This window comes from Contarinia nasturtii, unplaced genomic scaffold (assembly GCF_009176525.2).
Source record: "Contarinia nasturtii isolate CC-2019 unplaced genomic scaffold, AAFC_CNas_1.1 Cnas_scaffold_695, whole genome shotgun sequence".
In the NCBI taxonomy this organism is placed as follows: Eukaryota; Metazoa; Arthropoda; class Insecta; order Diptera; family Cecidomyiidae; genus Contarinia; species Contarinia nasturtii.
The window spans coordinates 824,427-839,430 of NW_022198046.1; the positions used below are offsets into that span (position 1 = coordinate 824,427).

At 34.9% G+C, this 15,004-nt stretch overlaps 2 protein-coding genes and 1 long non-coding RNA gene across 3 annotated transcripts; 1 reads left to right on the plus strand and 2 right to left on the minus strand.

Annotated features, from left to right (window-relative positions):
• Positions 1-4,562: 4,562 nt before the first annotated feature.
• LOC116340758 lies at positions 4,563-8,203 on the minus strand. Its single transcript, XR_004201108.1, has 7 exons — positions 8,052-8,203; positions 7,821-7,985; positions 7,324-7,485; positions 5,631-6,206; positions 5,316-5,542; positions 5,078-5,255; positions 4,563-4,658 (listed from the first exon to the last, which is right to left on the minus strand). It is a non-coding gene; the product is annotated as an uncharacterized LOC116340758 (long non-coding RNA).
• Positions 8,204-8,573: 370 nt separating this feature from the next.
• On the plus strand, positions 8,574-12,425 carry LOC116341338. The gene is made up of 9 exons (XM_031768331.1): positions 8,574-9,117; positions 9,187-9,589; positions 9,648-9,857; positions 9,948-10,125; positions 10,214-10,495; positions 10,584-10,856; positions 10,944-11,162; positions 11,253-11,404; positions 11,476-12,425. Exons 1-9 carry the CDS (start codon positions 8,855-8,857, stop codon positions 11,605-11,607), a joined length of 2,112 nt encoding a protein of 703 aa, XP_031624191.1. The 5' UTR covers positions 8,574-8,854; the 3' UTR covers positions 11,608-12,425.
• LOC116341339 lies at positions 12,402-14,868 on the minus strand. The gene is made up of 4 exons (XM_031768332.1): positions 14,753-14,868; positions 14,459-14,612; positions 14,157-14,392; positions 12,402-14,084 (listed from the first exon to the last, which is right to left on the minus strand). Exons 2-4 carry the CDS (start codon positions 14,605-14,607, stop codon positions 12,613-12,615), a joined length of 1,857 nt encoding a protein of 618 aa, XP_031624192.1. The 5' UTR covers positions 14,608-14,612; positions 14,753-14,868; the 3' UTR covers positions 12,402-12,612.
• Positions 14,869-15,004: the final 136 nt, after the last annotated feature.

Sequence of the window (15,004 nt, forward strand, 5' to 3'; positions counted from 1 at the left end):
TTCTTTAAAACGATTAATCATTATAATAATAATAATAACTGCACCGAACAGCGTTCCTTCGCCTTGGTGGTTTATTGAAAATAATTTAATTAAATATATATAATATAATACAATTTGATTTTTATCAAGCATTTTTGAGAGAGAAAATGTAAAATTATTGCTCCTCTCATGTAAATAATATAAATTTCATAAATTAATTTTTCATCTGCTTAAAATTTCTATAATCCATAACAAATTTTTGTATTTATCTGCTTTGCTTTAAATAATTCTCTATTCTCAGTTTTACTGTTGATAAATTTACTTCTAAATCAATTAAATTTTTATCACTGTTTTGCAATTTTTTGGTATAAAATTCGTTGAATGTTGTAAGCATATAATTTATTGGCTCATATTTTGTGTAATCAGTTCTCCTAATTGGTAGATCAAATAGTGGTGTTGCTCTGGTATCATGTGCTGGATCGTAATATTTCATACTGTTTGAAACATAAGTTGACTTTAAATCTCCGTGAATAATTTTGAAAATAAAAGACACTTGCGCCATCTTGCGTCTCTCCTCAAGAGTAATCATTTGCAGAAATAGTAGCCTGTGTTCGTATTTTGGCAGTCTAAAATCGTTCCAGGCCATTCTCCTCAGAGCATATATTAAAAATTGTTTTTGTATTGACTCTATTCTTTTGCACATATTGTCGTAGTGTGGATTCCATATTTCAGATCCATACTCAATAATCGGTAATATAAATGTAAAGTAAAGGCGTTTTAAAGTCCATGGGTCGACAAAATCCCTGCTGTTGAATTTTAACCAAGCCAATCTTGATTTTGCCTTTGCAACAACATGCTCGATGTGTGATTTGAAATTCATCTTCACATCAAGCAATACTCCCAAGTCCTTTATTACCTCTACTCTTTCAATTTGCACGCCATCTATGTTGTAATTATATTCATATTTCAGTGATCCACGATGATATGATATTATTTTTGTTTTGTTAACGTTCAACTTTAATAAATTGCGCTCATAGTAATTTGCCACACGATCCAAATCCTCTTGAAGATGAATGCAGTCATCTTCTGATTTTATACATTTTGAAATCTTGGTATCATCAGCGAATGAAAGGATGCAAGATTTGGTCACGACGAAAGGTAGATCTATCACAAACATGATGAACAAAGTTGCGCCAATGGGATAACCTTGACCAGTACCAGAAGTTACTTCAATTGGGTCAGATTTGGTATCTGCTATCTTGACTATTTGTCTGCGTCCAGACAAATACGATTCGATCCATTTTAACAGCTGTGTATTCAATCCCATGATGTTTAGCTTTTGAATTAGTAATTTGATATTCACAGAATCAAAAGCCTTTGCGATGTCCAAATATATGGTGTCTGTTTGATGTCCCTTTCCCATGTTGATTATCGTATTCGATGTAAATTCTGCCAAGTTCGTTATCGTTGACCTATTTTTGATGAACCCATGCTGACTTTCGTGTACTATGTTCTTTAGATATTGATTGAGATGGTTCGTGACGATCGAATCTAGAATTTTTGACACTATACACTGAAGAGCGACACCACGGTAATTTTGAACGTTGTTTCTGTCACCGTTTTTGTAAACCGGTCTGACAAAAGACGTTCTCCAAATCTGTGGTACAGTGTATGTTTCAAGAGATTCTCTTAACAATGTTGTGATTGGCCCCCGCAATGAAACCAAACAATGCTTGATAAATTTATTTGGTATTTCATCGGGACCACTGACTAGATCATCCGGAAGCATGTCAATTTGTTGTCCAACAAGCTCTTCAGTTATTTCAATCGGTGATATTTCAGCACAAATGTTGCTAATATTTTCAAACTCCGAGCTATCCAATTGTAGATTTCCCCTCAAAGAGCTGTAGGCTGAAGCAAAATGCTTTGCAAAGAAACCAGCGATCGTAGACTGGTCTTCTGCCCTCATATCCAGATAAGACATTTCATGAGGCAGATCATCACTTTTCCCTTTTTTGTAATTCACATGTCTGAAAAATTTCTTTGGATCATTGTCTATCAGATTCTCCATCTCAATTCTGTAATCATTGAGTGCAGACCGTGCACTGCGTTTATATTCTCTTCTTAATTGTTTAAAATCTTCTACTGATTCAATTGTTTTGACCATATTTTTAATCCGATGAGCTTTGCTGACTTTGTTTTTCAACTCGATTAGTGGCCTATTAAACCATATCGGTTGCTTCCTGATGATTTTTGTTTTCAACTGGACATGATTTTCGATTGTTGACTTTATAATTGTATAGAAATTGTTTAGTTTTATTTCTAATGAATTTGTATCGAATTCCTTAATCCAGTTTACATCTAGAAGTGACTCATTTATTTGTTTATAGTCAGCATTTATGTAATCTCTATATGTTTGCTTAATTTCAACTGTTTTGATGACAGGCTCATTATATTTGATTTCGATTGCATTGTGGTGCTTCTCAAAATTCAATAAATGAAAGTCACTCATTGTGCATTGAAACAGCTCAACATCATTTGTCCAGATCAAATCAAGCATACGACCATTTTGGTTGTAGCATTTGTTTATCTGAAGAAGACCAAGATCGTAGCAAGTATCCAGCACTATCTTCTCTTTTTCACTGGCCGCATTGATAGCAATTGCTATGTCCGGGTCCTCATTATCGTCAACAAACCAAATCAATTTGGGCAAATTAAAATCACCGGAAACTACTAAAACATCATTTATACTTAACTTCGATGTAATTACTCTCAATGCATTCATGTTATTTTCATATACCTTGAGTGTTGAGTCTGGCCGAATATATAATTCTACCAAAATGATATTTCGTTTTAGTCCAGATACTTTTACCCAAATCTGTTCCGCACCGAACAGGTCACCCGTCCCAATGCAAACCGACTTCAGCTTGTTGTTAACAGCGATCAAAACTCCTCCTCCATTCTCCTTGCGATGAACTTGGTCCCTCTCAGTGTTTGGTGACCGATCACAACGATATACATCGTACATCTGTGGAAACAAGTCATTCGAATTGATGGCGTCATTCAGATGAGTCTCTCGCAGCATGTAAATTTGCGAATGGTGCACTAGAATTTCAGCCACAAACTCCGGAATTTTTGTTTTTAATCCATTTACATTTTGTGAATGGATAACCAGCTGTTTTGAATATTTTTCATCATTAAAATTGTGTGTAGTACTCATTTCTCCCTTTGGAGAACATATACAGTAATTATTTAAATTACCTGAGTGACCACTCTCCATTTCCATCGATGAAAAATTAATAGCTGAGTTTGTTGTGGCATCTAATAGTGGTTTCTGGATTGCCAGCGTTGAGCCGGCGGCCGAAGTCCCCTCCGAACACGTTGAAAATCCTTAAAACCATTTTCGAATTCAATAAAACAAGAGCGGCAATCACAATCATCAAAATGCGGACTAGCTCTCGGCAAATCATTCTTAAAATGACGTTGGTTATTGAAACCGTCATTCCAATGGCTTCGTCGACGGTCAGTTACCCAATTTTTTCTTTGAAATGAATGGCTGAATGGATAGCTGTATGTGTGTGCATGATCATTTCTCGGTTCCTGTCGATTCTGCTGCCGATTTCTTTGTTGCTTCTGTTTTTGTTGTTGTTGCCTTTGTTGATGTGGTTGCTGTTGTTTTTTGGGAGATGTGTAGGTACTTGCATCTCTTATATCATTTGCACCAATATCAGCACCTGTACCTGCATCGCTCCCTTTTCCGTCACTTTGCTGTTGATTTTGTTCTTGTTGTTGCTGTTTTCTTATCTTCTTTTTTTTATTCTTCATTGCGCGACGACCCTCAGTTTGACACATTGAATCGACCAATTTTTTGTTTTTTGCGTCTACATATGTTTTAGGCTCTGGTTGACATTTGTTGAAATCAGCAAGCAATTGTTTTTTCAGATCTTCAAATTTATTGGTCACGATTTGTTCGATGTTTGTTTTTTTTTCGTTGTCAAATTGCTTCCGAGACCAGCATGTAAAACATGTAACTGCGAAAGGCGATTCAGCACTGAAGAGTTTTTTGAATTCATCTTCAACACGCTTGTCGCGAACATATGAAAAAGCATTTTTAGCTGGATCTGTCAATTGTAGAAGTCCAAATTTTATCAAGAAACTCCTCACAACATCATCCCATAATCTCATGCATGCCACATATATCTTTTTTTCACAAATCATGCAGTTCAAATGCAGACCAGAATAGCGTAATCCGTCACAACCATTTTCAACACAGCAATGCAATTTACTCATGTTGTACCGTCAATTACACTAACAACAATGATGAGACACTTTTTCGTTCGTTTTCTTCCTCTTCTTTTCTTTAATTTACTTCAAATCACTTAAACTTGATGTTTTTCTTGTACACAATTCAATAATAATTCTTTCAATAATTTTTCCTGTTTTTTTTAATGTGATTTCGATTAAAATTAAGCAAAATTAAAGTATCCAAATAGAGAGCGAAGAAAAAAAAAAAAAAAAACATGCAGACGTGACCGGTGCAAATCTTCCAATGTTGTAACATTATTCGGTTGTTGTTGTGACATTGTTGCCAGGGGAACGACTTAGATCACGGCCACTATGTGACGTTGGTATCAAAGAACAGTGGCAACGATGATGATCCAACGAATAAATCATTTTACCTATTCAATGATAAACAATTGTCGCTTATTAAAAATACCGAAAGAATTGTCCGTGATGCGTATGTTTTATTTTATGAACGAATTGAATGTACCAATGATGGCCAAACACAAGCAATACCATCAAATGTGAATCAAGTGCCACTGAATGCACCAAATGCCAATCCACAGCCATCCACATCGACATCGGCAGTGGCAGCCGCATGAACATCAGCAGCTACAACGACAACGACAACGACAAAAAAGCCATTGAAACGCCAAAACGAAATGAGAGCAAAACGAGGTGAAACAACAACAGCGGAAATTAAGAAAAAATCCACTTTTATTTCGTACTCAACAACACTGTATCAAATGCAATCGATTGTATTCAAGAAATTCATCGAAAAAAGTAGCAAATTTATTTTAAAAAATAATAACGGTACCTGATTCTGGTGCTTGACTTTGAGCTTTTGTTGGAACCACACCACTTGGTGCATTACTGATGGCATCTATTCGTGATCTTTTTGCAGCTGGCGAATGACTCGGCGAACGACTCTGCACTGTACTTTGCTGTGACAAACGAACGGAAAAAACACCCCAAGAAAATGCGAGCGTTCGATGCTAAAAAAAAAATTTGTGTTGTCAGTACACTTAAAACAAAACTTTTTTGTCGATTTTTACCGAATAATAAATGTTTAAAAATCAAATTGTATCGAAAGATCAAGAAGAGAAAATATTATATGCGTCCGATCACTTCAAATGTTGTTCAATCAATGTCTGAGTCTGATGCGTATTTCACTTTGCTATGGCTACTAGTACTGTATGTCTAATTTCATGTTTGCACATGTACAAAGCCGGTAACGGTATGTTGTTTTGTTCGAACGTATTGTTAGCACTATTGCGTAGTACTGCAACAAATTGATCACAATTAAATTCATATATCACTTTGAATATCAACAAAATTATGACAAATTTAATATTTTTAATTATTCATACCTTTTAGTTCGTGTTGCTACAGAATTTGAATTTAATTTTGACTTTTTTCCCGTTAAATTCATGCGCAATTCGAAAATTGATCTCCCGTTTCAAATTGGCTTTGACCAATTTCAATCACTGTATTTTTCTGTGACAAACGAATGGAAAAAAACTTCAGGAAATGCGAGTGTTCGATGCTAAAAAAATTTGTGTTGTGAGCACACTTTTAAAAAAAAATTTGTGTCGATGATTTTGACTGAATAATAAATGTTTTAAAACTAAACTATATCAACGGATTAAGAAGACAAAATATTGTTTGCTTCCGATCACTTCGATTGCTGTTCAATGTCTGCGGCTGATGCGTATTTCACTTTGCAATGGCTACTAGCACTGTATAGTTCTATTTTCATGTTTGCACATGCCGAAAGCCGGTAACGGTATGTTGTTTTACTCAATCTAGAAAACAATCGAACGTATTGTTAGCATTAGTGACAGCATTCGTTGTGCCTTGGTGTGTGTGTGTGTGATGCCATTTCATTTGATAAAATTTCAATCCTTTTGCGACAAACTGTAAACATCTTGTTTTCAACTGGCTGGCTAAAATAATATACATACAAATTTATCAAACACCATAACCGCTGCAGTATTCAAATCAACCCTGACTTGCGTCATATGGGCTTCTGTGTTATTGTGCCGAACTCCGCTCAACGTGGCGCCATCTCTTTACACGAAGTTGAAGTAATAAAAGTTTTTGTGTATTTCTTAAGTTTGAGAGAAATCGCATATTCACATACATATTTAGTTGCGTTGAATTGTAATTTAATAACTGGTAATAAAAAATGTCAACGAAATCAAAGAGAAGAATTATAGAAGTCACAACAGTTATTATATACATATTTATGGTTTACTGCCGCCAATCCACGTCATATGAAACGCCTTTTTATTCGGTCTTCTCTTCATTACAAAAAAATTAAATAAAAATATACACACAGCGTAGAGCAATATTTCTTTCGACTTGAAATTTCGTAGCATTTAAAATTTGATTGCAAATTTCACTTAAAATTAATCGAGCACACTTAGCAATTTTTTTGATGAAAAAAATTTAATTTAATATGAAATCTCAAAACATAGCATCATACAAAATGACAATTTGTTTACATGCTCATCGTTGACAGCCGGTATATGCGATGACATAAACCAAAGTGAAATGCCCATGTATTTTTGCGAATAACATTGCTCTCATTGAATCACATGTTCAAAATTCTTAACGTTGATTCGTTCGCTTATGCGCACTGTGTATGTATGTAGAGACGCTCAATGTGAGCGATCAATATTGTTCAAATACATGTGCACTTCATTTCGGTTTTTGTCATTCTAATACTGTTCGTGTAGAAAAAAGTTCGTGTGAGTGACAACATTGATTGTTGTCATTCCACTGTTTTCTCTCTCTTTGTTTTTAGTTTATTTTATTTTATTCTATTGTATTTTAAATTCAATATCATTTTAAAAATTATTTATTACTTAAATGTTTTTAAAAAAAAAATGAACAATTTATTAAATTACAATTCAACGCAATTCAATGTGCGGTTTATCTCAAACTTGAGAAATACACAAAAAAATCTATTACTTAGACTTCGTGTAAAGAGATGGCGCCAGTAGTAGAGCTTTTGTCAAAAAGTCAAATGTAAGTAGGAGTTGATTCAAATCTACTCACCAAAATCTCTCTCTCTCTCCCTCTCTCTCTCTCCCTCTCTCTCTCTCCCTCTCTTTGTGTGTGTGTTACTGTTCTCGTATGTTCGTACATTCGCTGCCCAATGTAATGTCGCTGTGGCGTTGCTTTGATGCTGCTGTGTGAACACCCCGGCTCATCTCTCTACTACACAACAAATCAAAAATATTCGTCAGCAATTTGTTTTTTCCAATGTGTGTGCGTTTGTGTGCGGTCAAAACTTTATAGTTTCTTACATTCCCAATGGTTCCTCAACTCACTCACTCACTTACTCATGCATTCATTCGGCCAGACAAACACACACAAACACACACACTCTGTGTTTCTATCTCACATACATTTCTGTTTCCATCATAATCATCGTCGCATCGACATTGTCATTTGAAAAATCTATTATAGAATTAATGTGAATGACGATAATGGAACAGAATCGAAGGAATGCATCAGGAATTGTAGAGTAATGAAATACATATAGTACATACACAACGTAGTTTGTCGACAGACTGAATTCGATGGCCATAGATTGGCATTGAATCGATCCGCTTCCTTAATTTCTTCATCATCTTTTTCCCCTTTGATTGCCCATTGATTTACCAAAATCAATTCGACATGCATTCCAAGTCAAATTCTCCGACAGTGCTAGCGGCCTATAAATAATACACAAATCAATCAATCGCGCTGTAAAATGATGCATTGAACACTGCTGTACTTACGGTTGAAAGATCTCACCGTAGGTGATGCCATGAATAACATAATCAATGGCTGATTCCACCGAAATATCCATGGATTGTGCCATTTTTATTATTCAAATATGAAAACAACGGTTTTACTATTCACATAAGGAATAAAAATTGTCAATTGTCTGTTACCGCACCTAACCAAACTATCACGGTTCATACATTGCGGTTATTCTTTTGTAACGATTTAATTTATTTGGAAAAAGCAATATAATGGACTTTTTTGCAAATGAAATGATTTACTTTGATGAAAAATAAGCACCAAGAAAAAATGACATTCTTTTGATTTTTTTGCAATAAAAAAATACTGAAATCTGTTGATGTTGCCCGAACCGTTTTCGGAAAATGACATATAAATAAACATAATGTTGACAGATGCCGCCATTTATAAGGTACAGTCGAGACGAAAGTCGCTCACAACACACAATTCACATTTCAGTTAACTGTTGTTTCACTCTCTTATTGCACTGTTCAGTATTTGTGCACATTTTTTTTTTGTTTTGTTTTGTTTTGTCAATTGAAGTAATTTGTTATTTTTCACATTTTCGTCATTTTTTCGTCCAAATTTTTCCACCGACCAAATCAAATACCTGAAAATCTGAATTAATTCATGTGCGTAGTTTCTATATGGAAATCTGTTGATTCGGATTAAAGTGCGAACATTTTATTTCACCATCGTTGTGACAAGTGCATGCAGTGACCTGTGTTTATGTCAAACATCGTTTGATTTCAAAGCAATTGCATTTGATGGTCATTTCGTTTTACATTTATTGTTTACGATGGCATTCACGTCGATATCTAACTACGATCCAGCTGCGAAAAGGCAATTTATGTATTTGCCGTTGGATATTTTTCGGCAAAGTACAAATATTGCATCACTTGTCCGTGAGAAATACAAGCAGGACAAACGTAAAAATCCACCAAAATTTATTTTGACCAAAGAATGTGAAAAATATCATCGTCTGCTGAACCAATTGGACGATTGGGATGGCACTATTTTGACACGACTCGAATACGTTTGGCCACATTCCGAAGTGAAAATGTAAGTTGTTATACGCATTGGATGTATCGTGTGCTATTGCTTATCTTGTTTTTGCGCTATTTTGTGCAGAAATGCAGCGATTTGGTCTCTATCAAAACAAGAACAGGATAAAATACATGGCTTTTCAACTGATCGCCAAAAACAATTCATTTATTTGCCGATGCATATCTTTCGCGACGAGACTAACGTACAAGACCTGATAATAAAGTCAGAACAAAAGCCCGGAATACACATTAGTAGAAGTATGCTTAAGCAACGCATCGTTCAGATTCATCAAAACTTGGCTGATATCCAATCATGGCCAGATTATTTGGACAATTTAAAATTTCGCTGTGATGATATCGAAGATGCAGTTGAAGATGCTATCGAAGCAACCGAATCGTCTGAATCAAGTCGTCGATCAAGTACTACTTCAACCATGAGCGTCGATAGCATTCAAGCGAATGTCAGTAAATTTTTGCGCAAACGCAAGGTAATTCAAGAGCAATGAATGCAAAGACATTTCGATTTGATTCAACCGTATTTTCTAGGGCAATGCTGGTCAATCAGAAAATGACTCCGCATCAGAACCCATTGAAGTTCCTGCCAAGAAAGCAAGAGGAAATCTCAATCGGATGAATCCGATCAATCAAAATGCTGTTACATCAAAACAAAATACTGGTCAAGGAATTAAAAAGAAGCCAGAACAGTCTAATCTTGATGTCAATAAAAGGACTGAACAGCATGTTCAAGTCATGGCAGTAAGTGGACGAACTGATATAAATTTTCTTCATCAAATTGAAATCATTCGATATCGAAATTACATTTTCATATTTTATATTGTTTCACAGACAACAAGCCATTCTCAAGCTCATGCTTTGGAGGAACCAGCGGTTCACAATAAGGAGATTCAATGCATGAAGAACAAACAAATTCGACCGAAAATGGTATTGAAACTTGATGATATTTCCGAGTCGAATGTTGAACAGGAAATACCGTCTGACGAAGGAATCGACAAACAGATCGAAGGTAAAGTCAATTCAATAAAGTATTTCTCGGTTCCTTATGGAAAATGGCGTTCGGTTTTAAAATGTTTTTGAATTATTGTTTTACGTAGAAATGTTTGCTACAATCGAAACCGAAGATCCAGAAGTCGATCAAGCTCAGAAGAGTGTTGAATGTGATTGTGAACGATGCAAACGAGATGTTTTGGACTTTTCAACACAGACTGAGGAAGCAGCAGTTCAAAATAAAGAGGTTCAATGCACGGAGAACAAAAAAAGTCAACCGATTGTATTGACTCTCATTGATGTTACTGAATTGAATGTTTTTGAAGTTCGATGTGTCTCGCCCGAACAAGAATTACTGTGTGACGATGATATCGACAGACAGATGGAAGGTAAAGTCAAATCAATGGAGTGTTTTTCACCTCTTTATCGAAAATGACGTTCGGTTTTCAAATATTTTTGAATTATTGTTTTGCGTAGAAATGTTTGGTACAATGCAAACCGAAGATCCACAAGTCAAAGAAAAGGGTATCGATCAAGCTCAGAAGCATGTTGAATGTCATTGCAAACGAGATGTTTTGGACTTTTCAACGCAAACTGAAGCAGCAGTTCAAAATAAAATGATTCAATGCACGGAGATCAACAAAAGTCAACCGATTGTATTGACTTTCAGTGATATTACTGAATTGAATGTTTTTGAATTTCGATGTGTCTCGCCCGAACAAGATTTACCATGTGACGAACGAATCGAAGGTAAAGTAAATTCAATGAAGTGTTTCTCACCTCTTTATCTAGAAAGTCATTCAGTTTTCAATTATTTTTAAAACATCGTCGGCATAGAAATGGTGCCACGTCAAATGGTTGTTTCAACGCAAACCGAAGATCCACAAATCGAAGAGACGGTTATTGATCAAGCTCAGAAGAGTGTTGAATGTCATTGCAAACGGAATGTTTTCGACTTTTCAACGCAGACTGAGGAAATAGCAGTTCAAAATAAGGGCATTCAGTGCATGGAACAAGATTTACCGCGTGACGAACAAATCAATGAACAGATCGAAGGTAAAGTAAATTTGATGGAGTAATTTTCACCTTTTTCTCGAAAAATTCGTTCAGTTTTCATTTTATTTTTTGAATTATTGTATTGCATAGAAATGGTTCCACGTCAAATGGTTGCTTCAACGCAAACCGAAGATCCAAGAGTCAAAGACAAGGCAGTGCAGTGCACTGTTAGTTCGGTACAAGAGTCACATAGTGACCGGCAAACTACAGTTCAAACGCGGGAACAAATACAACAACGATCGGTGCGTTATTTTGCTGACTTGAAAAAAAAATCGAAGAAGTTTTTAAAAACATATGTATTTTTATTTTAAAGGCCAATACAATCATAAGACGTCGCATATATTCATATCTAAGTGAGATCAACAGAATTTTTCCGGACCAAATGACGAGAAGAATGGAATTGTTGAACGAAATTCAGCGCTTATTGAACCAAGGCACCAAATAAGCATCATCACAACTCAGTTTTTCCTATGCGGCCAAATCCACTGTCAAGCACACATATATCACATTCACAATCCTAGTCCAATGTCTAACTAATGCTAATGTTTTTATTGTTGTATGAAAGTAAAAATGTGAAAATAAGTTTCATCTAAAATAGTCAATCATTTCGAAATCGTCAAAAGAGATATAACAAAACAATGTATTATTTAAAAGAAATTTTAAAATTACATTTCAATAATAAATATTTAAAATCTGCGCCGTGACAGCACATCGTACAACAGATGTATATCTCAATATGTCATTTGTGTAAGTGAATACAATTTCAATACAGCTTTGAATTGTCAACTATTAGCCAATAATCGACTTAATTACTCACATATTTCAATCTGATGATTCCGTATATTCTCGATTGTTTGGCAAAAAGTAAACCATCTAAATACACTCCAAGTAATGAACTACAAGCATTTCAACTTCGAGTTTGAAATTCAAAACATTCAAAATGCTAATAAAGATAAAATTCATTCATTTAAATAAATTTGATTTGGTATCGATAATTTTCAATCAGAATGCGATTTAGATGACGTCACACAATGGGACCCAGAAATTGAAAACGATGACAGTCAAGACGTTGAAGTCATTCTCAACAAAATATTCAATGAATGTACGTTAAAATGTGCACAAAAATACCTAAATAAATAAAGTTCCTAAATTTATTCATGTATTTGGTCGAAAATGGCCTAAAATATAGATTTTTTCACAAAAAAAACTAAAACACATCACTATTTTTTGTACAATTATAATGAAATAATTTTTTATTGAGGGATACTATAACTGAGTATTGTGTTTCCTTAGTTTTGTACAATACGATTGTGCTTAGCAATTACATTACGAATTGTTATTTCGTATAAATTGGTCAGTATAAAAGTAAATAAAGTTGATTGAATCATATTCCAATAAAATGATTATAAAAGATTGTTGTAGTTTTACTTCATATTCTGAAGCTCCATGTTTATTGATATTCAGTCGAGTTGCTGTTCATCAAGTCGACGAGTTGCTGTTTGGATTGAATGACAACCCCGTTATCCATTTCATTCCGTTTAATGAGGACGCCATCGTAGCATATATCAAATGAGTAAAGATCGCGTTGTTTTTGATATTTTGTTGCAGCAATACAGATATCAGTATAAAATTTTGTCATTTGATGACGAATGTTAATTTTTCTGGGCTCCTGGCCCATATCCAAGTCAACCAATTCATTTGAATAAATACATTTGTTATTTATTTCGCGAATAATTGACTTTTTTAAATCGTTGAACCGCAATTTTACTATCAATCCAATCGATTTGCACATGTAAATTTCCTTTATATCGTCGCGATTAGCAGTTATATCAAGTTTTTGACATAGATTAAGAAAAATATCGTGCAAATCAATGTCCTTTGATTGATGTTGGATGCCACCTATATAGATATTATTGGCCAATTTTCGTTGCTCGTGCAATTCAGCAATCGACGATGAATCTGTTGGTAAACCATCCATTTCTGTTGTTCGTCGTTCACCAGAAGTCCCATTCATCTCAGTTCGGTCGACACGTTTTCTTGCCAAATCCACATATTCGTCAATATATGTCATGACCGGTTTGCTGTAATCGTATTCGGTGTCGAGCACATTACAATTTTGCAAAATCAAACCATTTTCGAAGACCATATTTGTGGTGAGGTTTTGTTCTTTTAACCATGTGGAAAAAGTGGCGCAATGGTAACTTAGACTATTGATACGGTGTACATTTTTTTCGTGTAAGATTAACTGCACGAGATCCATTGATTGAAAAGCACATTGTTCACACTTAAAATCATAGACATGTACCTTGAAATGGTTCAAATAAAGGTTGCGTTCAACGATTTTCTCACAAAAGCCACAAATCAAATACGACGGCATATTGCGACAACCCGAAATAGTTTCTGCTTTGAAGCCAAGGTGCGATGCGGTGTAATGTTCAGTTAATTCAGTTTGATTGGCAAATGTTTCAATGCAAAATATGCATCGTGGTTCTTTGTACACATTAATTGTTAGCAGTTCTTCGATTCGATTTTTTTCGTAATGGACTGGATTGAAGAAGTTCGATGTTTTCGAATGAAAGTTACGAAAATGTTTGATTAAATCACCGTCTTCGAAATAACAAATGCCACATTTGTTGAAATTTAATCGGTCGACAATCGCAAATTGTTCGTCTTTATGTTGGTCCTTATGATGCTTTACCAAATCCTGGTACGTACCAACTTCATTGCAATGGTAACAATTGCACAACGCGAATGCATAAAATTTAAACGGCTCTGAATACGATCCACTTTCATGACTGACCATCCAATGTTTGTACACATCGTCAATGGTGCCGCTGTACGATTTGTCGGTGTCATTTGGATCCAAACACTGTATACAATAGAAAATTGTACACTTCATGTGTGATTGATTGACATTGTAGTCTACACATAAAACAGTAATTATTACTAATTTGAATGATTTTATAATATAGCAATGTGTAATCAGCAGCTTACCAGTAGAGTAAGCAGTAGCTGCATTCGCGTTGATCGTTTTCAGCTTTTTCGGCTGTTCCAAATCTTCTTCAACAATGACAAATTCTTTCGATTTTCGTTTCGAATTTTTCGGGACCTCTGGCGAATCGGTCAAATCAATGAAATGTGCATTTGTTTTTGTAGTTACTGGACTTGGTGTTCCACGTGATGTGTTTGACCTTACATCAACCTCATAGCATATGCATGTCTGGGTCAAACTGTTTGAATTATATATCAAATTCTTAGAACAGACCCTTTCTCTCTTATATAGTCTCTATACTTACCGATTAATTGACACCTTCAGAAAATCGCTTATAAACTCCTTGTCCACTTTTAAACCAGATTTTTGGAAGCTATCCAGTGCAGCAATCGTTTCTTGTTCGACTCTCATCAAATGTTCGTCCATTTTGGTCTTAGTAACACTTTCATCCATTGTTACTGAAAAAGTTTGCGCATCAAAATAAGACGTAATTAAAAAAAAAACAATGAGAACCCAACAACAAATATGACAAATGATATTAATTCATTCAATTCAGGGTACTGAGTTTAGTTGATAATAATAACTATTGAATACATACCTTTTCAAGCTCTAAATAAAAATAAAAATAAATTTTTGGTACAAACCAAAATTTAGTGTGTCGCCGTATTCATTGATCTGTCAAATATGTTCGTCCGTTTGATTGCGTGAAATACATAAAATGCAAAACGTTATTATTACACTCAAACACACTAACACACAATCGGTTCGCTTGAAAATACGCCAATGTGTGTTTATGCTTGACTCTTGTCGTTTGTTTTCGTTGTTTATACAGTGATGCCACAACATCAAC

Excerpts from the sequence above, each read along its gene's own strand:
- LOC116341339 (XM_031768332.1), bottom strand. The coding sequence starts at position 14,607 with ATGGATGAAAGTGTTACTAAGACCAAAATGGACGAACATTTGATGAGA. Across the intron at positions 14,393-14,458 it reads CTGAAGGTGTCAATTAATCG|TTTGACCCAGACATGCATAT; the intron begins GTAAGTATAGAG and ends TAATTCAAACAG. Across the intron at positions 14,085-14,156 it reads AGCTACTGCTTACTCTACTG|ACTACAATGTCAATCAATCA; the intron begins GTAAGCTGCTGA and ends TTTTATGTGTAG.
- LOC116341338 (XM_031768331.1), top strand. The coding sequence starts at position 8,855 with ATGGCATTCACGTCGATATCTAACTACGATCCAGCTGCGAAAAGGCAA. Across the intron at positions 9,118-9,186 it reads CCACATTCCGAAGTGAAAAT|AAATGCAGCGATTTGGTCTC; the intron begins GTAAGTTGTTAT and ends TATTTTGTGCAG. Across the intron at positions 11,405-11,475 it reads AACAAATACAACAACGATCG|GCCAATACAATCATAAGACG; the intron begins GTGCGTTATTTT and ends TTTATTTTAAAG.